The sequence below is a fragment of the Macrotis lagotis genome, chromosome 1 (genome assembly GCF_037893015.1).
Source record: "Macrotis lagotis isolate mMagLag1 chromosome 1, bilby.v1.9.chrom.fasta, whole genome shotgun sequence".
Classification (NCBI taxonomy): Eukaryota; Metazoa; Chordata; class Mammalia; order Peramelemorphia; family Peramelidae; genus Macrotis; species Macrotis lagotis.
In genome coordinates this window covers 498,285,036-498,312,279 of record NC_133658.1, presented here as the reverse complement: position 1 = coordinate 498,312,279, position 27,244 = coordinate 498,285,036, and the positions used below count along the sequence as shown (strand labels likewise).

At 35.8% G+C, this 27,244-nt stretch overlaps 1 protein-coding gene across 2 annotated transcripts in view; it reads left to right on the top strand.

Annotated features, from left to right (window-relative positions):
* Window positions 1–8,587: 8,587 nt before the first annotated feature.
* The window catches only part of MRPL39 (mitochondrial ribosomal protein L39), a 39,892-nt gene continuing 21,235 nt past the window's right edge, over window positions 8,588–27,244 (top strand). The window contains exons 1-6 of one of the 2 annotated variants that reach the window (XM_074213918.1): window positions 8,588–8,678; window positions 10,291–10,497; window positions 12,523–12,662; window positions 18,806–18,905; window positions 20,817–20,884; window positions 25,218–25,330. In XM_074213918.1, the coding sequence (XP_074070019.1) occupies window positions 8,630–8,678; window positions 10,291–10,497; window positions 12,523–12,662; window positions 18,806–18,905; window positions 20,817–20,884; window positions 25,218–25,330 (677 nt within the window). In that variant the 5' untranslated portion in view covers window positions 8,588–8,629. The remainder of the gene's footprint in view (window positions 8,679–10,290; window positions 10,498–12,522; window positions 12,663–18,805; window positions 18,906–20,816; window positions 20,885–25,217; window positions 25,331–27,244) is intronic. The other variant, XM_074213919.1, reaches the window with a different exon arrangement.

Sequence of the window (27,244 nt, the reverse complement as noted above, 5' to 3'; positions counted from 1 at the left end):
CCCTACAAACCCTTAATGTAGATGCTGCTAAATTCCAATGTAATCCTGACTGTTCCACCATGATATTTTAATTGTTTCTTTTTTGACTGCCTGTAATATTTCCTCTTTGACTTGGGAGTTCTGGAATTTGTCTATAATATTCTTGGCATTGGTGAATTCCCTCAATTTCTATTCTACCCTCTGCTTCTAGGATATCAGGGCAATTTTACTGAAGAAATTCTTTAAAAATGAAATCTAGACTCTTTTCCTGTTAATGACTTTCAGGTAGCCCAATAATTTTTAAATTATCTCTTCTGGATCTGTGTTCTAGTTCACTGCTTTTTCTTTTTTAAAAAAAAATTTAAAAATTTATTTAAGGCAATGGGGTTAAGTGACTTGTCCAAGGTCACACAGCTAGGCAACTATTAAATGTCTGAGGTCACATTTGAACTCAGGTCCTCCTGACTTCAGGGTTGGTGCTCTATACACTGCCACCCAGCTGCCCCTGTTCATTGTTTATTCAGTGAGATATTTCATTAGTTTTTTGTTCTTTTGGTTTTATTTTCCCTGATTTCTCACAGTCATCAGCTTCCTTTAGCTCCAGTCTACATTTGCAGGAATTGTTTTCTTAAGAAAGCTTTCTTTTCTCCTTTTCCATCTGACCAATTTTGCTTTTTAAGACATTCTTCTCCTCATTGACCTTATGGACTGCTTTTTCCATTTGGCCTAAACCAATTTTTAACATGCTGTTTTCTTCAATTTTTTTGGTATCTCCTTCACCAAGATACTGACTTGGTTTTCATGATTTTCTTGCATCACTTTCATTTCTCTTTCCAGTTTTACATTTACATCTCTTACTTGATTTTCAAAACATTTTTGAGCTCTTCCATAGCCTGAGACCAATTCTTATTTTTCTTGAAGTCTTTGGATACAGAAACTTTGACTTTGACATCTTATGAGTGTGTGTTTTGATCCTCCATGGGACCAAAGTAATTACCTATGGTCAGATTCTTTTTTTCTGTTTACTCATTTCCCCCAGCCTATGACGTGGTTTTAATGTCCTTCCAAGGTTTAGGACCCCAATTCCTTCAGTGTCTTGTGAGAGACTCTGACTACTCTCTTTACCTGTATTCTGGTCTATGAATGATCACAAACACTGTCCTCTGCCCTGGAGCTGTAAGGAGGGTCCCTGCTCCACTATGGCAATGGGGGATCCCAGACTGTGACCAGGGTCTGAAAAAGTATAAAGCAACAGAGTCCTGTTCCAGAGATAGCAGAGAGACCTCAACAGTATCCCCCCCCCCCACAACCCTTTACTGTCTGTGGGCTGAGCACTCTGGAAGCAGCTGCCAGGTGGCTCCCTGCTAGGTGGCTCCACAGGCCTGTTCCTGTTTCCTGGGGCTGGGTCTCTACTGAGACCTGGACTGAACTGGGCTCCATGCTCACTCTGACAGTTTTCTTGCTGATTTTCCAAGTTGTCCTTGATGATCCTTGGGCTGGGAGGTCTGGAAACCACTCTGACTGCCATGAACTCAGGTGCCCCAGGGACCCAGGTACCCCCTGAGATGTTTCTAGAAAAGTGGAGCTCATTTGCTCTATTATGGTGTAGTCCTAGCTATGCTGTGGCCCCTTCTAACCTTGGCAGGGCAGAGCCCTCCTATGGATGTTTCAAAGTATCTTAGGTTGGGGAATTGTTTCACTTGGTCTTTCTGTGGGTTCTGCCACTCTAGAATTTGATTAGAGTCATAATTTTAAAGTATTTAGGAATTCTGGAAGAGAGCTTCTAGGAATTCCTGCTTCCATGCCACCATCTTGGCTCTGCTCCTCCTCCACCCCAACTGCTTTCTAAAGGTGTTGTGCTCATTGACAGTTCTACTAAGACAGCACTAGTGTTCTTGTATTGGTACAAGTCTTCTTATATTGACTATTCCTATCTTTTGTCATTTTTGGCAATTTGCAGAGTGTAAAATAAAACCTTGAAATTGTTTTGATTTTCATTTTTCTTCTTACTGAGCTGGAGCAGAGTTGGCTGTTTATAGTTTACATTTCTTTGAGAAGTATTTGTTTATGTCCTTTTGTCTCTTATCTACTCAAGAATATTTGTCTTTTTTAAAGATTTTATTTTATTTTTGATATTTGCAAGGCAATGGGGTTGAGTGACTTACCCAAGGTCACACAACTAGGCAATTATTAAGTATCTGAGGTCAGATTTGAACTCAGGTCCTCCTGACTCCAGGGCCAGTGCTCTATCCATTGTGCCACCTAACTGCCTGAGAATATATGTCCTATGAAAGGTTTTTGCTCTGTTTCTGTTCTATTTTTTTGTTGAAATCTTTAATATTAAGGTCACAAAGAAATGATAATCATTTCTTGGATGCTCTACTATAATGTGTTTTCAGAATTTTATTTACAGTTGTTGGAGATTATATGTATTTGGTACCATTTGTCTTTTAAATTTTGGTATTGGTTATACTCTGAAAAAAGAGGCAAGAAAAATGAAGGAAAAATTACGTTTCATTTTGCACTTAGTTCATCAGTTCTCTATCTGGAACTGGGCAGTCATTTTACATTATGAGTCATTTGGAGTTTTGGTGGAGAATTGAATTGAAGTATTCTGTTGGGGCCAAGCTAAAAAGAGTGAGTAAGGCAGGAACTCACCTCAACTCTTCCAAATTCACCTCTAAGGAACTATAAAACATGCCTTGAAACAACTTCTAGAGTGGTAGAACAATAAAAGAATGGGTTGAAACAATTTTCCAACCCAAGATAATTTAGAAGATCTGCCTCATTGGGGTAAAAGGGGAACATATCCCAGCACAGGATGTTTCTGGACAAGTCAGCAGGAAGATACCATGCTCCTGGGCAGGCCAGCAGCAATACCCCATGCTTCCGGTCCCCCTCCCGCTAGTGCACCATATATCCCTTCTGCAAGAAGCTTGAGATAGTCTTCCTCCACTCCAGGAGTCAAACTCAACTTCAATGTAAAGTTAGTCTGGGAAAATAAGCCACAAGGAAATAAAAGAACCCAACTGTAGAATGTTACAATTTTGACAGGGAAGATCAAAACACAAACACATTGACAACAATGTCAAAAAGGCTACAAAGGAAGTCTCAAGGAAAAAATGTGAATTGGTCTCAGACCCCCCCCCCCCAAAAGTGCCTGGGTTATTTCTAAAAGGTTTTAAAAATCGAAGAAGTGAAGTAGAAGAAAAACTGGAGGAAAAAATGAGAGTGATGCAAGAGAATTATTTTTAAAAAAAGAGTCAATAAGGAAGCACAAAAAAATAGAAAAAAACTGTTAAAAAATTCCCTGAAAACAACCAACTCCTTAAAAAGTAGAATCGATCAAATAGAAAAAGAGATACAAAAAGCTTATTGGAATTGTAGTGGATCATTATATTGATCAGCCTTATTAAGTCTTTCATGGTTAATTATTTTTACAATGTTGTTACTGTGTAGATTGTTCTCCTGGTTCTACTTACTTCACTATGCTTCAATTCATATGCCTTGGCATGTGGTTTTGGAAACCATGCCCTTCACTATTTCTTATAGTATAACAGAATACCATCAATTCATATAGCATAAATTATTCAGCCATTTCCCATTCCAATTCTTTGCTACCAGAAAAGAGTGGCTGTAAATATTTTTTTTCTTTTTATTTATGTGTGAATGAGGAAAATAACTATTTAATTTTTTTTAAAAAACTCCTGACTGGGTCACATAACCAACAAGATATATTCTTTAATTCTCATGGTCTCTCCAAAATAGGAATCATGCACAAGAAATAAAATAACTTCAGCTTTCTCCAAGGTCTAAGAAATGAAAATGCTAATAAAGTTTCTGGTCAATGGATTCATAAATGAAAAATCCAATCCCTAATTGCTTACATGATCATTCAGTCCACTCTCTAGTAGGGACTTACAAGCCTACCCAGGACCTACAGGCTTCAAATAACACTGAACTCCATCTCACCCCCTAGTCTCATGGAAAGCTAAAAGCCAGAAGCTTGCTCTACTCAAGACAGAAACATGATATATACAATAATGAAGAAGAGAGAACTATTGTCTCAAGTATGTATTTTTTAAGTTCTCTCTCTTTTTAAATTTATTTTTATTTATCCCCCCCCATTACTTGCAAAAAACAAGATCCAACATTCACTTCCAAAACCTTGAGTTCCAAATTCACTTTCTTCCTCCCACCCCACTCCCCATCATTGAAAAAACAAATTATTTGATAAAGGTTAAAGATGTGGGGGGCAGAGCCAAGATGGCTATAAGAGAGGATGTCTCTGAGGCGCTCTCTCATAAAACTTACAAACTAAGGACTGTAACTAAATTTTCGATAGACAGAATCCACAGAGGGACCCAATGAAGCATTTCTTCTACTCAAGGTAACCTGGAAAAGAGCAGGAAGGCTCTTCTCGCGGAGTCAGAGGGGCAGCCCGCCAGAGCGAAAGAACTTCAGGCTCCTGGAGGTAGCCCCAGGGTGCTGGGAGCCCCAGCTCACAGCAGCGGGGGAGTTTCCTGACCTATGCCCCGGGGAGCACCGGCATAACTTGGAGGAACAGGGGGGGACCTCTGCCCAGCCCAGAGGGCACACAGCAAGCAGCGTGGCCAAGGCAGCCCAGATCCAGGAACAGAAGCAGGTGGAGCAGGAGCCCCCAGGGCATGAGCTCATTGAACCTAGGGAGGGGAGTGAAGAAAGACTGCCTAGCTCAATCCTCTGCCCCTGGAAAAGGACATTGGGGCTCTGAATACATTCAGATCTTGATCATAGTCTAGGCCCCCCCATAGAACAGCAGGGCCCCCCCCCCCCCCACTTCAGACCCGTGGCAGAGGAGAGTGCTTATGATCATTCACAGACAAGGTGGGAGGACAGAGCCTCACACACTGAGATCCTTGTGGGAGTGTCCTAAAAGCTCAGGAAGTACCCCCAAAACAGGCTTAGGCTGGGAAAACGAGCAAGCAGAGAAAAAAAGACGAACACAATTGAGAAATATTTTGCCTGTGAGCCCAAGAAGGATCAAAATACTTAGTCTGAAGATGAGGAAGCACAAGCTCCTGCATCTAAAGACTCCAAGAAAAACAGAAATTGGACTCAGCCATGACAGATCTCAAAAAAGACTTTGAAAATCAAATGAGGGAGTTTGAAGAAAAACTGGGAAAAGAAATGAGAGAGGTGCAGGAAAAACATGAAAATGAAGTCAGCAGCTTAGTCAAGGAAATCCAAAAACATGTTGAAGAAACTAGCATGCTAAAAATCAGCTTAGGTCAAATGGATAAAACAGTTCAAAAAAAAGTTATTGAGGAGAAGAATGCTTTAAAAAACAGAATTGGCCAGATGGAAAAAGAGATAAGAAAGCTCTTTGAGGAAAACAAATCCTTCAGACAAAGAACAGAACTCAGGGAGATTGATCAATTTATGAGAAGGACTCAATACTTCAAAACCAAAAGAATGAAAAATTATAAGAAAATGTGAAACATCTCATTGAAAAAACAACTGATATGGAAAACAGATTTAGGAAAGATAATTTAAAAATTATTGGAATACCTGAAAGTCATGATCAGGAAAAGAGCTTTGACATCATTTTCAAAGAGTTGCTACAGGAAAATTGCCCTGATATCCTAGAAGCAGAGGGCAAAATAGAAATGGAGAGAATCCACTGATCCCCCCCCCCCCAAAAGAGGTCCCAAAAAAACCAACTCCCAGGAATATTATAGCCAAGTTCCAGAACTCCCAAGTCAAAGAGAAAATATTACAAGCATCCAGAAAGACACAGTTCAAATACTATGGAGCTGTAATCCGGATCTCACAGGACTTAGCAGCAACTACATTAAAAGCTCATAGGGCTTGGAATATAATATACTGGAAGGCAAAAGAGCTTAGAATGCAACTGAGAATCAACTACCCAGCAAAACTTAATGTCCTCTTCCAGGGAAGAAGATGGACTTTCAATGAACCAGGAAAATTTCAAATGTTCCTGTTGGAATGGCCAGAGCTGAACAGAAGGTTTGATCTTCAAATACAGGACTCAGGTGAAGCATAGAGATTGGAGGAGAAGGGTGAAATATGAAGGACTTAATGATGATGAACTGCATGTATTCCTGTACAGAAAAAATGACACTGATAATACTCATATGAACCTTCTCAATTAACAGAGCAGGTAGAAGGAGATTTTATAGATGAAGCACAGGAGAAAGCTGAATTTGAAGATAAAATATGGTGTAAAAATGGAGTCAATAGAAAAAAGGGAAATGTAATGGGAGAAAGAAAAAGGAGGAGGGGAATAAGCCAAGATATTTCATATAATAAGATTTTTCTTTGTTACAACGAGCTACTGCAATGATATGGAAGGGGGGGGAAGGCAAGGGGGAATGAGGGAATCTTTGCTCTCATCAGAGGTGGCTAGAGAGGAAACAGCATATATACTCAATGGGGTATAGACATCTGGAGTAAGAAGGAGACAAGGGGGACAGGGGGAAGGGGTGGGGGTGTGAATGAAGAAGGAGGAGAGGATGGACCATGGGGGGATTGTGGTCAGATATAACACATTTTCTTTTTTACTTCTTGCAAGGGGCTGGGATTGGATGGCCTGTCCGGGACCATAGGGCCAGGTGGATGCTGGGCCTAAGGGGTGGTATCGGGGCTCAGGGCCTCTTGGCCCTAGGGCCATGGATCTGTCTGCTATGCCACTCAGCTACCCTACAGCAGAGTCAGAGTGAAAGGAGAGAAAAAATATAGTACACGAAAGTGGAGAAATACAAAAGGAGGGAGTTGTGATCAGCAATGGCAACACTGGAAAAATATGGAAGTAACTTTTGTGATGGACTTATCATAAAGAATGTGATCCACCTGTGACAGAATTGCTGGTGTTGGAACACAGACTGAAACACATTTTTTATTATTATTATTTGGGGGGAAGGTGCAGGGCAAATGGGGCTGGGTGGCCTGCCTGGGGCCACATAGCTGGGTGATTGTTGGGTGTCTGAGGCCGGATTTGGACCCAGGTGCTCCTGGCTCAAGGGCTGGTGCTCTGTCCACCACCCAGCCGCCCCTACTATTATCACTATTTTATTTTATCTTAGATCTTTTTTTCTTTTTTTTGTTTTTGCAGGGCAGTGGGGTTGGGGTGGCTTGCATATCACACAGCTGGGTGATTGTTGGGTGTATGGGGATGGATACGGGCTCAGGTGCTCCTGGCTCCAGGGCTGGTGCTCTGTCCATTGCACCACCTGGCCATACCTACAATTATTATTATTATTTTTTAATTTTAATTTTAATTTTTTCTCTCCCTTTTATTGCTCAAGTGAGTCTATATTTTTTGGGGGAGGGGATATTTTGTTTAATATTAAACAAGAATATTTTATTAATGTATGAAAAACATTATTTGTACAAAATGAGAATAAATAAATATTAAATTAAAAAAAAGATTAAAGATGTGTAGCCATGAAAAACCATTACCAATAGTTGTGTTATAAAAGCACAAGACCAACCAACATGGCGTGCCGTCATTAGTGAGGGTGCTGTTCCTCAGAATGCAGAATTGAAGAAGCCCAAAGGGAAGGTGAAAGTTTAGAATACTCACCCCAGGTGTTCTATGTACTATTTTTACCCAACTGTGTAGAGTTTTCCTAGCTTGTATTGATTTGATCATCCGCACTGGATACACTGTTATTTGTCTCGAACATAGTAATGTCATTTTGGTCTTCTTGGACAAGGAAGGACAAGAACCAACTAACCAACCAACCAACCCTCATAGTTATGTAGGGAAGGTATCACTACATCACTTTGGAGACATCAAACTAGCTTTTACGGAAGGAAGTCAAATAATCTTCCCTTAAGTTTATTATTTCATGAAAACCATCAGGTTTTGGTCAGGTAATATTTATACTAACAGAAAATATGTTTTTTATGTAATTCAAAGTTGAGGACAAATGACCCAAAGCCCCAATAATAAAGATTAATAAAAGAAAAAAAAATCCAAACTAGAACTTATAGGTCAAGTATAGTCATTCAACTCCTTTGTTTTATAGGTGAAGAAACAGGGCTAGAATTAAATGATAAAAACACACAGAATTCAAATATGGAGCTTATTCCAAAGCACTTAATTAAAAAAAAGCCTTTAACTAAAACCGGAGGGTGGAATGAATGGATGTTGCTCAGTGAGGCTTCCAGACTTCTTTTCCTAAGCACATCAGGACCACTCAGGGAGATGCCCAGGAAATCCCTTCTCTCCCAGGAGACATTCATCCACCTGATCCATTTTTAATCCCGGGCTCTCAAAATATACACAGTACCCACTTCCGAGTTTAACTTGCCTCCTCAGCATTTTCTTCCTCCCTTTCTTAAGTCTAGACAAGCGCAACACTAAATCAGTCCGGCTTTGTGGCTGACCGCGGCGCAAACGCAACTTGTGGAAACTCAGCCCTTGCGGGGCCGGAGGAGCCCAAGCCGGGGTTGCCATCTCGGGCCGCTTGGCATAACCGCGGGCACCGCGGCCGGCACGCCCGGCGCGCCCCGAGAATGCGGAAGGGGGCGCTCGCCCCGGGCTGGCCGAGGCCGGCCGGAACCCAAGTGAGCAGCCCACGTTTCCGGGCGGAGAGGGGGGAAGACCGGAAGTACACACAACACTTGTTTTTCCTTAGTCGAGATGGCCGGCCGCGTGGTGAGGCGTTTGCGTTTGCCTTGGAGTGGTAAGAGTGAGTATCTTGATTTACTTATGGAAGGGAGGGATTGAAAGAAGGAGGCAGGGACCGGCCCCGGGAGCTGGCGGTTGTGGAGGGCCTTTAGCCGCTCCGACCCAGGGCGCTTCTATATCCGGGGGGGGGGGGGGCGGCCGGGAGCGAGGTGGTCCCTAAACGCGGTCCGGGAGAGGGGACCCGGGGGCATCCTTGGCCTTCCTCTAAAAGGGCGTCCAGATGTAGAGCTGGGACGGGTATTTGTTGACTTGCCTGAACGCAGGTTAGTGAAGAGACTTGCTTCAGACGCCGGCATGACCTTGGACGAGTCACCTCAGATGGGCCTCAGTTTCCTCCGGAAAATCGGCCTAATGGGTCCCCTTACTCTCCCACTGGCCTGGGAAGGAAGTGCTCTGTCAGTTCTGCGTGAATAGATGAACACACACACACATGAATATAGCGTATATTTATATTCATATGTTATATTTATATACTCTCCATATAGCATAAACATACTTATTATATTACATAATTATTACATATTATATTTATGTATTATATTTGTTACATTTATATACTCTATATAGTATATAAACATATTTACATGTATTCTCTATATAGTATACAAATATATTATCATATTACATATATTTATATATATGATATATTCTCTATATAACATATAAACATATTTATATTTGTATATTCTCTCCATATAATGTATAAATATATTCATCACATATTTATGCATTATATTCATATTTATGTTATATTCATATATTCTCTCCATATAACATATAAATATATTTATTATGTTACATATATTTATAAATATGCATTATTTATGTTATATTTATATGCTCTATATACTATATTAAAAGATTTATTATATTATATGTTCATATTTATATGTTATGCTTATATATATTCTCTCTATATAGTATATAAATATATTTATTATATTACACATATTTATATACATTGTATTCTTATTTATATTTATATGTATTTTGTCTACATAGTATATAAACATATTTATTACATATATTCATATTTATATATATTCTCTCCATATAACATACAGATGTTTATTAAATATTTATATATTATATCTATATGTTATATTTGTATACTCTTTATCCAGTATATAAACATTTATTATATACTTGCATTTATATATTCTCAGTAGTATATAAATATATTTATTATATTACATATATTTATATTTCTGTGTTATATTTATATAGATTCTCTGTATAGCATATAAATATATTTGTTATATTATGTATATGTATATGTTTATATACTCTGTAGTATATAAATATATTTGTTATATATTTATGTTTATATAATATATATAAATATTTACATTTACTATATTATATATTATATACGTATAATATTTTTATGCATTATTTTTATATATTCTCTATGTAACATATAAATATTGTATTTATATATTCTCTCTATATAATATATGAATATATTAACTGTTTTACAGACTGTACTCGAAGCACCTTGTAGCGATTCGGAATGGATTTTAAAATGCTGTTGGATCCCATCTCATCTTGCAGTTTAGGGAGGAAGTGGGTTAGATGAAGATTCTTAACGTTGTATTTTAATTGTTTGCCAGAGTTTATAGCCACCGCTCCTTCTTTTCAACTATCAGCTAATGAGGTCACTAAGAGGAGAAATGAGCTCTTTGACAGTGAGAAGAAGAGACAGTTGTCGCTCAATCCTAGAACTGAGAAGATTGAAGTTAAACACATTGGAAAGTCTGACCCTGGTGCTGTATTTTTGATGAATAAAAATCTCTCAACACCCTATAATTGTGCTATGCGTAAGTAGATCAGTTTCAACCAATAATTCCATTTGCTCTATTTTTATAGGGAATGTACCATGCATCTTCCTCCCAACCTTATATAATCCCCTATTAAGTTGCCTTCTCAATTCCAGTGAATCAGTTTTATGTCTTCTTATTAATGCTTGGATATTATTTTGGCTGATTATCCAAATTTTTAGAAAATTTTTTAAAAATTAAATTTAAATTTAAAAATCCAATTTTTAGAAAAAAATGGGAATATTTTCCATTGGCACATATAGGTCCATCTATGGCCTTCAGAAGTCAAGTGGCCCATACAAGGTGGTCATTTGTTTTCACTGTTTCTCCCTGAAGAAGAACAGAAGTTATTCTTTTTTCTGGTCATAATCATATTTTAAAATCAAAACTAACTTTTACACATTCTTTAAGGAAAAATTTAATTGAGGTTTTTCATTTTGCTTCCTGAAATTGAATCTGTACATTTTAAAAGAAAAACAGTTCAGCAAAAGCATCTGTTGCAATGAGCATGAATATAACATCCTGTTGTGGTAGCTCATATACATTTTAATTAAATTTTATTTTTTTAAAAAGCAAAAATTATCCAATAGTTTTCTTACCTTCTCAACCCCTATTTAAAAAAAAAGAGAGAGAGAAAATAGAAATTCTTGTCAAATATTCCCAAATTTGCAATGTCCAAAAAAAGTTTGTCAGTCTGCATCCTTCAGTGCTTCTCTTTGAGGAGGTGTGTTGCATGCTTTATCCTTCTATGATCAGGATTGGTCTTTGTGTCCTTTACAGTTTTTAAAGTTTTCAAAATTTTTATTATGGTATAAATTGTTCCCTTTAGTCCATGCATTTTATTCTGCATCAGTTTATGCAAATTTTCCTAGGTTTCACTGAATCTGTCCCTTTCATCATTTATGATGATATAATAGTTTATATTCCTGATGTCACCAGCAAGTAGAAAAATTTACCAATTATGAATCAGTATATATACATATATATGTGTGTGTGTGTGTGTGTGTGTGTGTGTGTGTGTGTGTGTGTGTGTACTGTATCTTTACAGGTATTGGTAATGAAATATTTTAATCCTGAAAGCACAAAAATGGATAATTTAAAATGAATTATTAAAAATGAATAATATAAGTGTATATATATATATATGTATGTATGTATACACACACACACACACACACACACACACACTCTCATTACCCAACCTTATGATTAATTGAGGTTTTTCCTTTTCAGAAAACTGTACTGCTGATAAAATTAATATTTAATAATCTAGCCAGTTTATACTGGAGCATATTCTCATACTCAATAGTCTTGATATTTGAAACAGTTAACAGCTATCAACTAGTATCAACATAGCTTTTTTTAAAATTGTTTTTCTAGTAGTGGTAGAGGGCTTGTTCCATCCAATCTCTATTGTCAGTTATAACAATCTTCATTCATTTAAGAAATATAATTCTGAATTATGTGTCTATAAAAACTTGTGTTCTTCTTAACTTCTAGTTCACAGGGGTGTCCAGCCTTTTGTGTCTTTTAGGTCTCTGTGCTCAACAATTCCCTCAAGGATTATATACAGAATTCAATACCCGTTCATGAATACAGTGCAACCCATATTTCCCAGAAGTATAACAAAATGTGAATTGTCCCCTTCCTGCCATCTTGGACATACTTGTTAGGAAATAAAAACTAATTTCTTACTGAGCATAGCCAGTCAGGATATTATTTTAATTATATGGAAGGGGAACAGATAGTGTCTGCAGTGGCCCAATGTAATTCTTATTTTTCTTTTTTTGTGGGTCATTTAATCTGTACAAGGTTGGTATGATATTGTTAATGGCCCATTTAATTTTGTGTATGACAAAGAATCCTTTAAGTGAATTGATTTCATTAATGGACTATTGTATTTTGGGATATACTAACTTTTTAAAAGGTTATTAACATGTCAGTGATTTAACCTTTTAATTTGTAAATCTTTTCTGTCATTTTTGTTGGTCTTAGTTCTATTGTATATCTAATTTAACTCTTTAGATTTAAGTGAATGGTATTGCAAGAAATCCATTTTGGCTCTTGTGGATGGACAGCCCTGGGACATGAATAAGCCTCTGACCAAGTCATGTGAAATTAAATTTCTAACTTTTAAGGATGAAGATCCTGAGGAAGTGAACAAGGTAATATTATTTCTGAATTCAGTGTTTTATTTTTTGTTAGGCTTAGTTTACTTAGGAAATTGACCAACAATAGCAATTCAACATTTAGATAAGCTCTACTATATGCAAGGCACTTTGGCTATAAAGGTGAAAAATTATAGGTTCTATACTCAAGTAGATTATAGTCTTGATTGTGGTTGTATGGCATCTACATAGATATCTGGATAATATGTAATGATTCATGAAAAGGACAAAGAAGCAATCAGAAAAATTTGAAGAGAAAGATTAGATTTGGGGAAGGGAGAATTTGTGGATGTGGCACCTGAGTTTAACATTTAAAAAATTATTTGGAAAAGGAAGGATGAAGGAATATATTTTAGGTAAGGAGTGTGAATTGCACTAATACCTGGAGATGGGAGATTGAATTGGAGAGAATAAGTAGCATTCCATTTGCCCATACATACATTTGTGAAGGGAATTAATGTAGAATAAGTCTGAAAAGAGGTAGTTGGAGCCAGTTATGGAGAGCCCTAACTATATTTAGTAAATGTTTATTGATAATTTGATTTAGGTCAGCTAAGGAACAGATTTTATTCAATCCTATAGGCACCAGAAAACTATTTCAAGTTTTTTTTTTAGCATTGGTATTACATGGTCAGAACTGGTTACTGTGTATTACATTCCATCTTCTATTTGTATTTCTCATATATGAAATGCTTTACCTACTCACCTTCATCTCTGGAAATCCTTAGCTTCCTTTAGGTCACAGCTCAGGTGTCATGTCATTGACAGTGTTGTTTCTTTAATTCCCTAACTCCAGATGTTAATACTTTGTGCCTTTTAAAATTACTTTGTAGCATTTTGTATTTTTATTTAAATATCTCTGTATCTGTTGTATTCTGTCAGTAGAATATAAATTCCTTGAAGTCAGAGAGTTTGATTTTTGTCTTTGTATCTCCTCGGTATCTAGCAGTGTCTTCCATGTTTTTTCCCTCCAGATGTCAGATTCTCTCGCAGAAGTTATCAATTTCTATCTGTTACTCCAGACTGCCTCTGTTGCATGTAGTAGGTGCTAAATAATTTATTAAACACTGACCTATTCCTTAGAAAGATTAGTTTGGCAACTGTTTGAAAGGTAGATTAGAAAAGGGAGGTAACAGGGCTGCTAGGTGGTGCAGTGGATAGAGCACCGGTCCTGGAGTCAGGAGGACCTGAGTTCAAATCCGGCCTCAGACACTTAATAATTACCTAGCTATGTGACCTTGGGCAAGTCACTTGACCTCATTGCCTTAAATATATTGCTTTGAATATATAAATATATAAAATTTAAAAAAAAGAAGAAAAGGGAGATAACGAGAGGCTATGAGATGGGTTAAATGATGGCTGTAAATAGTCTGAATTGGATGATATAAGGTCTGATCTTGTGTAATGCATAAATTTGGTCAGAGATCTATAAGATTTTGTTATTAGGTTTTTAATTAGTGAGCAAAATTTTCATAATGTCATTTTCTACCTGTGTAGGAGAATGAATTCCATTACAGTTATTCTTCAAAATATAATAACCAGACTTCATTTTGTTTTCCTATTTATGGCCTATGTGCTTTGAGTAGGTCTTGGTGCCCTGTTGAAAGACATAGAACCCATTCTGACATTTCACTTCACTTTAACAAATTTTAAATGTGTGTGCAAAGCACACAAGTATAAGGGCAAAGATGAAGTTCAGGTAAGCCTTGATATTCACGCTATCCAATTGGTAAATAAGACAAATATAAATAAGTATTTATTAGATAGTTAATTGCATTAACGACATGCAAAACAAAGTAATGTAGGAGAGGACTCAAGAATACTTTGTTACTTAAGTGGGAAAAAAGGGACATTCTGATATAGAGTAGCAAAGATGGGATTTAGCAGCTAGATAGATTTGCTGGACCTGGAGTCAGAAAGATTCATCCTTCTAAGTTCAAATCTGGTCTCAGACATTAGCTTTTGACCTGGGCATGTCAGGTAACCCTATTTGCCTCAGTTTTCTCATCTGTTAAATGAGCTGAAGAAGAAAATGGCACATCATTTTAGGGTTTTTTGCCAAGAAAACCCCACCTAGAGTTAAAAAAGTCAGACATGACTGAAAATGATTGAAAAATAACAAAGATGGAATTGCAGAAGTCTCCAAATTAGTCTTCTTGCTTCAAGTCTCTTTTATCTCCACGTAACTTCCAAAGTAGTTTTCCTGAAGTTTAGGTTTGATCCATGTTACCTCCCTAAAATTCCTATGGTTCCCTATGACTTAGACTCAGTACATACTCCTCTGTCTGGCACTTGAAGCTTTTTCCATCTTTCTTCTTACATATTATTTCCCTTTATATACTTTATTGTCCTGCCATACTTACTTTCTTTTCTCATTCATGAATTTTCTGTTCCCATTTCCTTGCCTTGGTATTGATTGTATCCCATGCCTAGAAAACTCTCCATGCTCTCTTCTGACTCTTGGTTTTTCTGGTAGTACAACTTAAATCTTGCCTTCAGACTCTTCCTTAGATGCTTGTGCCTTTCCATTTCTGTCTTATATATTCATATGTGGATATACAAATATAATATATATATATATATATATATATATATTATATATGTATATGAAATAATGAAGATACAAGACCGGAATAGCAAATTGGTGCCAGATTGTGGAGGGCTTCAATGCTGAACTTTATTCAGTGCAGTGATCACATTTATTTGCAAGAAAAATCATTCTCACAATATTATGAAGGAGTAGAAGGCCTATTTAAAGTTTAACAGCAACATTAACTGATGCTGAATGAGATGAGCAGAACCAGAAAAATATTGTACACCCTAATAGCAACATGGAGGGTGATGATCAACCTTGATGGAATTGCTCATTCCATCAGTGCAACAATTGGGGACAATTTTGGGGTATCTGTAATGGAGAATACCATCTGTATCCAGAGAAAGAATCGTGGAGTTTGAACAAAGACCAAAGACTATTAACTTTAATTAGGAAAAAAACCCCATTATCTTATGTAATTCTGCTATCTCTTATACTTTATTTTTCTTCCTTAAGGATATGATTTCTCTCTCATCACATTCAGCTTAGATCAGTGTATACCATGGAAACAATGTAAAGACTAACAGACTGCCTTCTGTGGGGAGAGGAGGAGGGAAGGAAGATTAGGGGAAAAATTTTAAAACTCAAAATAAAATCTTAAAGAAAAAAGTTAAACAGCAACAACAAATTACAATACTTTAGGTGGATGATAATGCAGACCTATATTAAGATGTTGACAGTGAAAATACTGGAGGTAGAATTGATAGGCTATGGTATTTGAATGGTGATATTTGGTGAGGGAGAGGAAGAGGAGAAGGAAGAGTAAGATAAATTAATTTTATGAACAATGGAGACAGGATCAGTAGTTATGCTCCTGACAGTAAAGTCAAAAGAAGGAATAGATTTAGCATGATAAACTCATATGAAGATATATTGAATTTGAGATAGAAATAGAACATGCAGTCAAAAATTAAATCTATTTTTCAGACTATTGCCTGAAATGGCTTAAGGTCTAAGTTCAGATTTGAAAAAATGTAGGGTCCATTGGATATAGTTATATAGATAGATATTTGATTTGTAAATTATTATATATTTCCTTATAACTTTGTGTTTAATATAATATTAAATATTCTATAAATTAGGAGATCTAAAAGCAAAATGGAGTTTGATACTTGTTCTTTTTGTAATGTTTCATGGTTGAAGTTGGGGAAATTGATCAAAGGCATATCTGGTAAGAATGTTAGACCAAAATGAAAACAATTTGTGGAATGACTTTGCCCTAAGTTGAGGGAATAAGTTTATATTGTGCTAAAGATTTTTTTTGAAAGTAAATTAGAATTTTTCTTCTTAGGAAGGAAATTTTATTCTTATGTCCAAATTTTTTCATGATGGTAATATTCATTTGCTCTTAAAAATGAGCCAGCCTGTATATATTTATAAATTTCACTTTAATTCAATAACCTCCTACTATGTTCCAAGCATTGTATTAGGCATTAGGGATACAAAAATGAAATAGTTCTTGCTCTCAAAGAGTTTATAATCTGTTGACAAAAACCATATTTCTTTTTTTTCCACTCTTCAGCTCCTTAGAACAAGTCAGTAGTTAGGTAATCTTATCTTAGAATTAAAATTAGTGGCTGACAATAGGATGTTTGATAGTCTTTATTTTATTTTATTTTTTGATGTCAGGACTATCAAAACTTTGAACTGCTTTAATGTTGGTTCTTTCTGGTTTTAAAAACAATTTTAATTTTTAGAGTTTTGTAACTTGTAGAATGTACATCTATACATTTATGCAGTGGTTTGTTGTACTCATGCCACACTTGTAAGTTTAATCTGTATTTTTAACATCTCTATCATTTCCTTAAGCCTAAATAATCAACAAAACAATAAATCAAATCCTGATTTGTTAGCATTTGCTTATTTCTGAGATGTAGATGCTCATACTGAAAATTTGTCAGCTCTTAAAAACTACTGAATTTTAACTCAGCATTTAACCATTGATGAAGTGATAAGATAATTTTTAATGTAATAAAAGTTATTTCCCTTCCACCTATTGAAATTTCCTCTCAAGGGGAAAAAAAGCCATAAATATTTTTATATGCTCTTTGAGTTTTCATTTGAGGGAAATAACTGCCTTTGGCATGTAAAATATTAGTGTCCTCTCCTTTTATTTTCACCATTAAAACCAATCAAGGAGATTTCCCCTTCTAAAAATGACTTCTTGGATAAGTTCCCATTTGGGCTTATACTGCTTCATTACACTTGACAATAAGACATTCCATATTCCCTTTGTTAGCCAATCTTGGGGAAATCAGGGAATATTGCAGTCCCATACTTTTATTGTCTTCATTTAGTTACTGCACTCAAAGATTTCAATGCATGGATATAGAAGATGGAAAAATTCCAGTAATCGCCTTCTGAAACCACTGAAAATGAGGGAAAACAAATCAAAAGATGAGATTTTTCCTGTATAAAGAAAAGGTTAAACTGGAAATCCATCTTTATTTGTTCTTTCTTGGACATAGAGTTAGATAATACACTTCATCACTAGTTCTTTGGAATTGTAGTTGGTCACTGTGTTGTTTAGAGTTTCTAAGTCTTTTAAAATTTTATCTTAATATTATTATTATTGTATAAATTGTTACACTTCTGCCTGGTTCACTTTGCATCATCACTTCATAAAAGTGGACACCATATCTGGAACTGTTGCAACACTGCCTTTCCTAGGGACTCGTCATACCATTGTCTCAGTCTGTATGTAAATTTTGAGTCTTACAGTGCCCCACTACCACATCTGCCTGTCTGTAAAGAATAGCCTTTTGAAACTTTTTTTCTGCAAGCACTGTCAGATGCAAGGGTTTCCTTTTCTTCTCCTAGTGTAGTTGCTTCGGGTTCCACAGTCACTTTTTATGAACGACCATTGACCACAAAATGCAGAAATTGAAACGTATAGAAGATTACAGTAATTCCTCATTCCAGCTGTAGAGATTCTATAATAGCTTTCACATTGTATTTTTCCCATTTTAATTTAGGTGAATCAGAATAATTTGAGGAAGCTACAGTTTACATAGTAGAAACTGACAAATATTTGACAGATTTTTCCTAAAGAGATGCTGACCCGAATTTTAACATTGTACAAATTCTTTGACATTGTTCTATTCATCAGTATTTAAATCCCTTCATAACTAACCTTTCCAAGTCTTCCCAGTCTTTTTTATACTTTAATCTCCTCTCTGTATTTTGTGTTCCAGTGATATTGGCCTTTTTGACTGTTCTTGACCAAGAGCCTCCATTTTTTTTCCTCTGTAATTTTAACTGATTTTCCCCCATGCCTGGATTTCTTTCTCTTTTCATTTCTGCCTCTTAGTTTCACTGGTTTCCTGCAAGAAGCCTTTCTTAATCTTCCTTAATGCTATCTCCATCCCTCTGTCCATCATCTCCAATTTAGCTTATTTGTTTTCATGTTGCTTCCTTCATTGTGAACTCCTTCAGAACAGACTATTACAGGATCTGGAACACAGTATATGTTTAATATAAAGATTTGTTGGCTTGAATTGACATTGAACTATTTTATTGTAATATATTTCCATTTACTTTATTCTAGGCCTATTGGCGTTCTTGTGCCATGATGATGGGGTGTGTGATAGAAAGGGCATTCAAAGATGAATATGCAGTTACTTTAGTCAGAGTTCCAGAAATTCCAGGTAATGTAAAAATTCTAATAACTAAATTAGAGTTGATAAAATTATCTACTATTTGCCTTTTCCAGGGATGTGGAGTGTTTGATTTCCATGAATGTTACCATGATATAACAGTGGAAAGAATACTGGGTAGAGAATTAGGGCCTTAAGTGGAGGTGCTACCTTTGACAATAGTTGTCTTATCTTAGGCAAATCACTTAACTTCTCTGAGCTTCAGTTTCCTTTTCTTTAAATTGGGATAATTTAAATAATTGTTGTTTCACAGGGGGGTTGTGAGGATCAACTGAAATAGGTAGGTAAAGTGTTTTAAAAAACTTAAACATGCTATGTTTTAAAAACTTAAACATTATATGTATATTTCTTCTATTAATAAATCTGTGTGTAAATTCATCCACATAGGATATAAAATAAAGCAGTCTTCAAAGGTAAATAATTAAACATAAAAGAGTAGGTGAAATATATATGTTTCAAGAGACTGAGTTTATGGGATTTAAAATGAATTAAAACTGAAAAAAGTAGACTTTTAAAATTGTATTTTATGGCCCTAACCATTCCCCTCTACCCCCCTCCCCAGTTGAGAAAGCAAGAAAAACAAAGCTGTTGCAAACATATATAGTTAAGCAAAACAGTTCCACAGTGACCAAGAAAAATAGATTTATGATGGGCTTAGGAATGGAGGAAGTGAGATCATAAGAATGCTTGTAGGAAGGTACAGGGTATATTTATTGTACTTCTCTAGAAATAAGTGCTTGAAATTTAAAAGTATTAGAAAACCAGATACCAGTTTTTCTGTGGAGTCTCAGTGGGTGAATACATTTCCTTTTTCTGTAGCTTTGGCTAAGTTACTTGTTGGCAAAGATTTTTCTCAGAATTTCTGTAAACTAAGATTAGATTAGACCATTGTCCTGAGCCAATTTACTACAGTAATGATATGAAAACTATTTGTAATATTTTTGGTTATGTGAGATTATTTTAGTCTATTGCAACTGACAAACCCTGCTTTCCAGGTGGAGTCCATCCATTTTCCCCCCTGCTTTTTTGTCTTCACTTGTTTTATATGTGTAGGGAATAACTACATTAGAAAACCCCTTCACTAGTGCAGTTACCTAATTTCAACTTATTCTTTTCAAGAATTGCTTAGCATAGTGAGGATTAAGAATCTTAACTGTGTTAGCACTGTAAGTATGGGTCAGAGAAAGGACTTAAATCCCAGTTTTTCCTAACTTCAAGGTCATATATATATAATGTATGCTGCCATTCCAGCACATTATTTTATATGAAAAAACTCATTAAATGATGCATAAGTCCTTGCCCTTTTCGAATCAGCTTATTTAGAGTAGATGTTCATTTCATACTTGCATGGGACTGTAACTTTCTGAATACGTATACAATAATAATTCAGTCTGTTATTTCATCTGTGCAGGTACTCTTCATTTGATACAGATAGCAAATACTCTTTGAGAGTTTAACTTAGACCCCATAGGTCTAAGGATAAGCCTTCTCAGTTTACCTGGGAGGATCCTTAAATGATAAACTTAAAGGCCATCATAAAATCTATATTTTTATAACCTCTCCACACTGATAGTATCTTGTAGAGCTTGCACGTTTTCAAGAACTCAAGATCACCTCCACATTCTGATGCTTAGAGTAGTTCTTCAGGGATGTATACAAATATATTGATGATTTACAGGGATTGAAGGGGAAATTAGATCTTGTGAAAGATGATTTGGTACATAAGTGCTTCCTTTTAAATCGAGAGGGTTGTTGAAATGATGATTGTGACAGTTCTTTTGAGTTTTAGATTAAGGGAAAATTGCTAATTTTATTTTGTAGACTGAACAATTCATCTGTTTCAGACTGACATTTTTTTCTTACCAAAGTTAATATTTAGTTTAATTTTGCTTGGATTTGTAGTGATTGCTGGAGCCTTTTGCTATGATGTCATTTTGGACAAAAGACTTGATGAATGGACTCCAACAGCTGTAAGTGCCTTTTACTTTGGGAGGAATTCTTTTGTAGAACTATTTTGTTTCCTAGAAATAAGTATTGGGAAGTTTGATTTTTAATTATCCTTCTGAAAAGTTTAAAATATATAATGTATGTTTTAAGTATGTGTAGGAATGGAGATTTGTAATAGTTTATGTATAGGGAATAGCTACATTAGAAAACCCCTTCACTAATGCAGCTACTTAATTTTATCTTATTCTCTTCAAGAATTGCTTTTCTAGGGCATGGCTAGGTGATGTAGTGGATAAAGCACTGGCCTTGGAGTCAGGAGTATCTGGGTTCAAATCCGGTCTCAGACACTTAATAATTACCTAGCTGTGTGGCCTTGGGCAAGCCACTTAACCCCATTTGCCTTTCCAAAAAAAAAAAAAACCCCAAAAAACCTAAGAATTGCTTTTCTAGCAGCTAGCTGTGTGACCTTAGGCAAGGCACTTTCCCTTTCTAGATCAATTTAATATATCACAGAAATGACTTGTTTGAATTAGAAGACTCTACCTTTAATTTTGTCTTAGTTCTATACTTTCACCTTTTTAGTGATTCTTTACCACAGGAATCTTGTTTCTATTCCCTAAGTGATTCTCATTGCTAATCTCATCATAGATGAACTGAGAGTAGTCAAGGATTTGCCTCTTGGAAAGATCTTGGAATTTGAGGATGTGGGCTATTCACATAACTGCCTTTCCCCCCCAAACCTCTCCGTAGTCTTTATAACTTGATGCTCATATTATAATCAAGATTTGGGCAGTAATTTGATGTTGCTGAGCAGAAATGAACGAGCCTGAAAGAAGGGCAATGTGTATATAGAGAGAAAGGTCAGTTTTAAGGAGATCATAGAATTATATGGTGAGTGGAAAGGATTTGCGTTATCATCTATTTTAGGTAGTCTGAAGGTGAACTGGCAGATAACATTAGCCAAGTAGTCTTTAATTCGCATTCAGAAAATTCAATAGGGGAAAGCGAGCAGGTCATGAAAGTGTCCTAGGGATCTGCTTCAAGAAGGAGAGGTGAGGTAAGGGAGAGAGGAACAAGTATTCCCAGGCCAAGGCATCCACTGGGGAAGTAGGTTTAAAATTTAAAAAGCCCAGCAATAGATATTAGAGTCAAAGAGGGGAATCTAGGCAACTAGAAACAAGAATGATGGTTGATAATCTTAATTAGGTTGTGCTTCTATATTTCCTACCTGGAATTAAGTCTGCAAATGTTTAATGTACCAGACTTTTAAATGATGTCATATAACTAAAGTGTGGAGTTGTAAAGAGATAGTAGATAGCAGTTTCTGACAAACATTGAATGTGTTCATTTTTTCAAACTTAAAAAATTAGAAAGCAGTGTCTATGGTCAATGGAAATTAATATGACGTATAAGATAGCATTGTCAAGGATGTGAGCTCTTTAATTATTCAATTTTTGTCTTTCGCAATTTGACTTTTTCTGTTTTTTTTAAGTTGTTATTTTCTTCAGTACTTTTTGAGTCTCCTTTACCAAGCTGTTCTTTTTTATAACTTTTTATATCACTCTCAATTCTCCCCAATTTTTCTTCTCTTGAGTTCTTGCATGGCATGAGACCAATATTTTTCTTTCAGGTTTTGAATGTAGGCATTTTGATTTTATCTTTTTCTTACTGTGTAGTTTGATCTTGTTACCTGGTAACTTTCTGGAATCAGAATTTTTTGTTTGCCCAATTTTTGCTATTTCTTAATTTTTAACTCTTTGCTACAGTGGGGCTCTGCTTTCAAGGTAAAGGGGAATTTCTGGGCTTTTGATCAGCTGTTTTCAGAGATAATTCATGGTTTTCAGTTTTTCTAAGTTTCTACTTTTTCTAAGGTGGTGTATCTAAGGAGAGGTGTTTTTGCTACTCTCCTGGCTTGTGCTCTGATATGTGAGTGACTTCATGCACTCTTTTATGCCCTGGAAATTTGTTGAGGGTCTCCACTCCATACTGGCTGCAAATTCTGATGTGCTAGTTCTTCTCCCAGTCATAGGACTGCCACCCAGGATTGTGACTAAGATCTGGGTACGGAAAGAGCTATATGGTCCTTTCCTCTGTACCAGCAAAGAAACTCTTGTAATCTTCTGATCCCTTTACTCTGGGTGCTGAAAGTTTCTAATTCTTCCTGAAGGAGAGATTTAACTTTGTCATTCTATCAATCAAACTTTTCCCTATTCTTGAACTCTTACCTGCCATAATGTCCTCTAGACCCATGTTTGATGGGGAGAAATGCTAGGTGTATTCCATTTGATATGATTAAGTTCTCATTCTTTTGGTCTTACTATATCAGAATTGGCTAAGAAACCAACTCATCCTAAAATTTTTGTAAGAAGTTGTCTGTATAAAATTATTTACCTGAAATTTTTTGTTTTAGTTTTACTTTAAGAAATATAACCATTATTTTTGAAAGATAGGAAGTGGAATAATTTATATTAAAATATTGAGTATAGCAAATTGTTTGGAAGACTTCTGCTAATCTGAAATTATGATATTCCAAAAGCCATTTTAATGATTTCCACAAAAAAAAATAGCTAAAGTTTTTATTTTAAAAAGTTGTTTGGTCCATGCCACCAGGATCCAGGTGTCATGGACACAGGAAACCTAAGACCTAGCCTGAGCTGGTGTAGGCTGGAAGCCATGACCCTGCTATCCCAGTGTGTTCTCAGTTCATTCAGTATGTTGGGAAACCCAAAGTTCTGACATAACATTTTTATGGATGCACTGGTTGAAAATGGCATCTATATTCCAAACCATGGAAGAGGAGAGATACCATCACTCCTATGGCAATCTATGCAGGAAATGAACATGGATTCATACTCTGCTCTTGTAACTGCATGTAAGGATATCAAAAAAAGCCAGGAGATTTCCCTCTTAAAGAAAAGAATAAACTTGTTGGAAGAAAAACTTGAAACCCAATTAGATAAAGAAATAAGCTCAGTAGGATGAGAAAAAATAAACAAGGCTTTTCATGCTTATCAGGAGGTTTGCCTCAGAAATGATTTGAAAGGCAAATTGGAGAAAATGATTAAAGAAACTCTGAATCTTGGAATATTTTAAATGAACAGTTACAGACAAAAGAAGAATATTTCCATCAAGGACTGAGGTTGAGACTCATCTGGGGAGACAAAAAAGTTGACATTCTCAATATCACATACTTCCAAAAGCCAAGCATTCCAAGTGAAAACATGCAACATGTTTGCTGGGACCTCAAGAGAGAAATGTCTAATTTACATATTGTGACTCAAGTGCAAGCTGGACTACTAAAAAATTAAAAACTCCGTTTGCAATCATGAAAGGCAAGTCACCAGAAACTTGATTTTAGCCATTCTTTTGAAGAGCCTCCTGCCAACATATCCTTATGACTTGAACTTGGTAAATCAGAGAATAACATATTTTTTGATTTTAGTAGACATATGGGTGAACTTCATATGTAGAGGTGTTCCTCTTGTGATATTTTTTCTACCAAGTGTTGCTTATGTGTACAAGGCTGAGTGGGTAGGATGGCTTTATTTGGCCTTTTACCACAACTTTTTCAAATAAGAACAAAAGAGAGTATCTATCTAGACTTGTTTTTTTTGAAGGTCATGGCAGGCATATAATATGCCGCATAACAGTCATTTTCTATTTTTTTCATATTTTTGGAAAAAGTTTTAAATAAAAGTATATTAAATGTGATAGTATTTTTTCTTTTTCCCTTTATTCGTGAGTGAGTATACACAAAATGTCAATGAAGATACACAAAATGTCAATGTAGATTTTCATCAATGGCATGTACATGTTATCAATCCATTTAATTTTATAAAACCAACAGAAAGGCATTTTTAAAACAGAATTTTTCTGTAATTCATGCTAAGACTGGGTTGAGTTATATTTTTATCAAATCTTTCTAAATAGTATAGATATTATAAATAAAGTTATTGAGAGAAGTATTAAGAGCAAAATTTTTTTCTTCTGGTTTAGAAGCATTCACTTTTCTAACAGAATATATAAATTATAACCTACTGAGATGAGTTCCTTAAGGATTAGTATGGTCTAATTTTATTACATTTACTCATAATTGCATTTATATTCTTTATAGATATTCTATAATTCTAACTTTCACTAATCCAGTAATTTAAGAATGATTTTCTCATTAGCTAGTCCAAATGTTTTTAATTTTTTACTGTACAAGATTTGTATAGAATAGAAATATACTAACCCCAAGAATTGTCTATGGATATAGGACACATATGTTAGAAGAATGTACAGAGATTTCATGGTAATGATTTTTAAATTTTGTGCTGTGAAATTTTACTGAAAGTTTATACTTTAATTTTAAAGGAACACCTGCGTTCTTTCACAAAGGATGCTCATATCTTAATTAGTAGAGATCTTCCATTTGAAACTTTGGATGTTGAAGCAAAATTGGCATTAGAAATCTTTCAACATAACAAGTAAGTGTTAATTTTTGAAAATTCCAAAATAATCTTAAATGATCCAGAATTATTAAGTGAATAAAATCTCATTCTTTAAAATCCTTTTTATAATATCTACCTAAGAAAGAAGCTTTTCAACCACAGTTGTAAGATTGTCTTTTTCACTCTCAACCAAAGTACCCTTGAACTTTTCTTCATTGTTTACTTTAGTGAGAGAGGCTGAACTTTTTTTATTTCTCTCATTGATCTTTTTTGGGAATATCTCTCTCAAACATTGTTTTCTTCTTTTAAAGACTTAATTCTTCCAAAACTTTTCCAAGACTCATCTCAATAATAACAGCAAAAAGCAACCTACATAAATCAAAATTAGCATTAAATTCTTTCTTTTTGACAAAGACTCTTGACAAGACATTGCAGTTTGTAGAATGCACACTCTCCTTGTCTATATTTAAATTGTCAAGCCTCTCAAAACTTAGCTCAAATGCCACTTCTTACTTGAGGTCTTTTTTGATCCTCTCAGCTATTAGTGTCTTGAACTTTTTTTCTCACCCAATACCTCCTATGTAGTGTGAGTGAGTGAGTGAGTGAGTGAGTGTGTGTGTGTGTGTGTGTGTGTGTGTGTGTGTGTATCTGCCTATATAAATGCAGTTATATATTTATATGCTGTTCTGTTAGAATTTAAGCTCCCTGAGAGAAGCGATCATTTTTGTTTTTGTATCTTCAGTGCATAGCAAATACCTCATGTGTAATAGGTGTTTTAAAATGCCTGTTGAGTACCTCAATACCTTGAGTTTTATCCAAATTAGACTGGTGATGTCCTCTGGAGGACATTTAGGTGAAGGTAGCTAGGAGGGCAGCATTGGAAACTAAGTTGTGGTGGGCTAGGCTTTACTTGGGTAATCTCCTGATAGTTTAGATCTGATTTTGGAATTACGTGAAATACTCATGGGTCATTAGCCATAGCATAGAAAGGTTAAACAAAGATACAGCATTCAGATATACATGGTCTTCCTCACCAAGCTATGGGAAAACATCTGGTCGACAGGACAGGGAACAGTGACTTTGGACATCCACCAAGTCTGAATGTAGGTATTTTTACCCTTAAGTGAATAGGACGTCCACCAGAAAACTGCAACAATGGGTAATTTGAGTCTTAACCTCCCAGGCCAAGTCTTTGGGTCAATTTCCTTACCTTTTAGAAAAAAAAATTAGCTTAATCTAAATATCTGAAGACAAGAAATCCATGGCTTCCCTACATCAGAAGGATTTTGGCTTATATCTCAATGATCTGGTCTGTATAGTAGATGATGCCAAGTAAAGAAGTAATGATGATGTGCAGGATTAACACAAGGTAACAGCATGGATGACACCTTTGGCACAAATAACAATTCTTTATCATAAGATAGTTATATGTAAGGAATCATTCCCTTCTTGCATGCAGCCAGTCCCAGTCCCAGTGTTGATTTACTTTATGCCACCAAGGCTTGGTGTTCCCTGCTCTACCAGTCAGAACATCTTCCTCTCTGGGTGCCTTTTTGGGGAAAGAATATCAAGTTTCTTTCCCATTATAGGCTTCCTGTTAAAGAGCTGCCCACTGTCACTGGAGCTGCATAAATGCTTCACCTCACCTTCATTTAGGAACTTCAAGATTACAACCATGTAACTTTTGCTAATGTGCCTTTACCTGGAAGAAAAGGAATCCCTTGCTAATTTGACAGTAATTTTGGTGGAGATAGTTTCACCTCCCACATATAAGGTTCCTCCTCCGCTGACTTCTAGGAAATGGGATACTTGACCTTGGCAGTCAGGGTTTGTGATGATGAAGCTGTTGATTAAGAAAGGGTAAGCTTCTTGTTCTGAGTTAAGATTGAAGATCAGTTTGCCAGCTGGGAACAAATTAAGGGTCTCATGGGTTAGATGGGGGATCCTGGT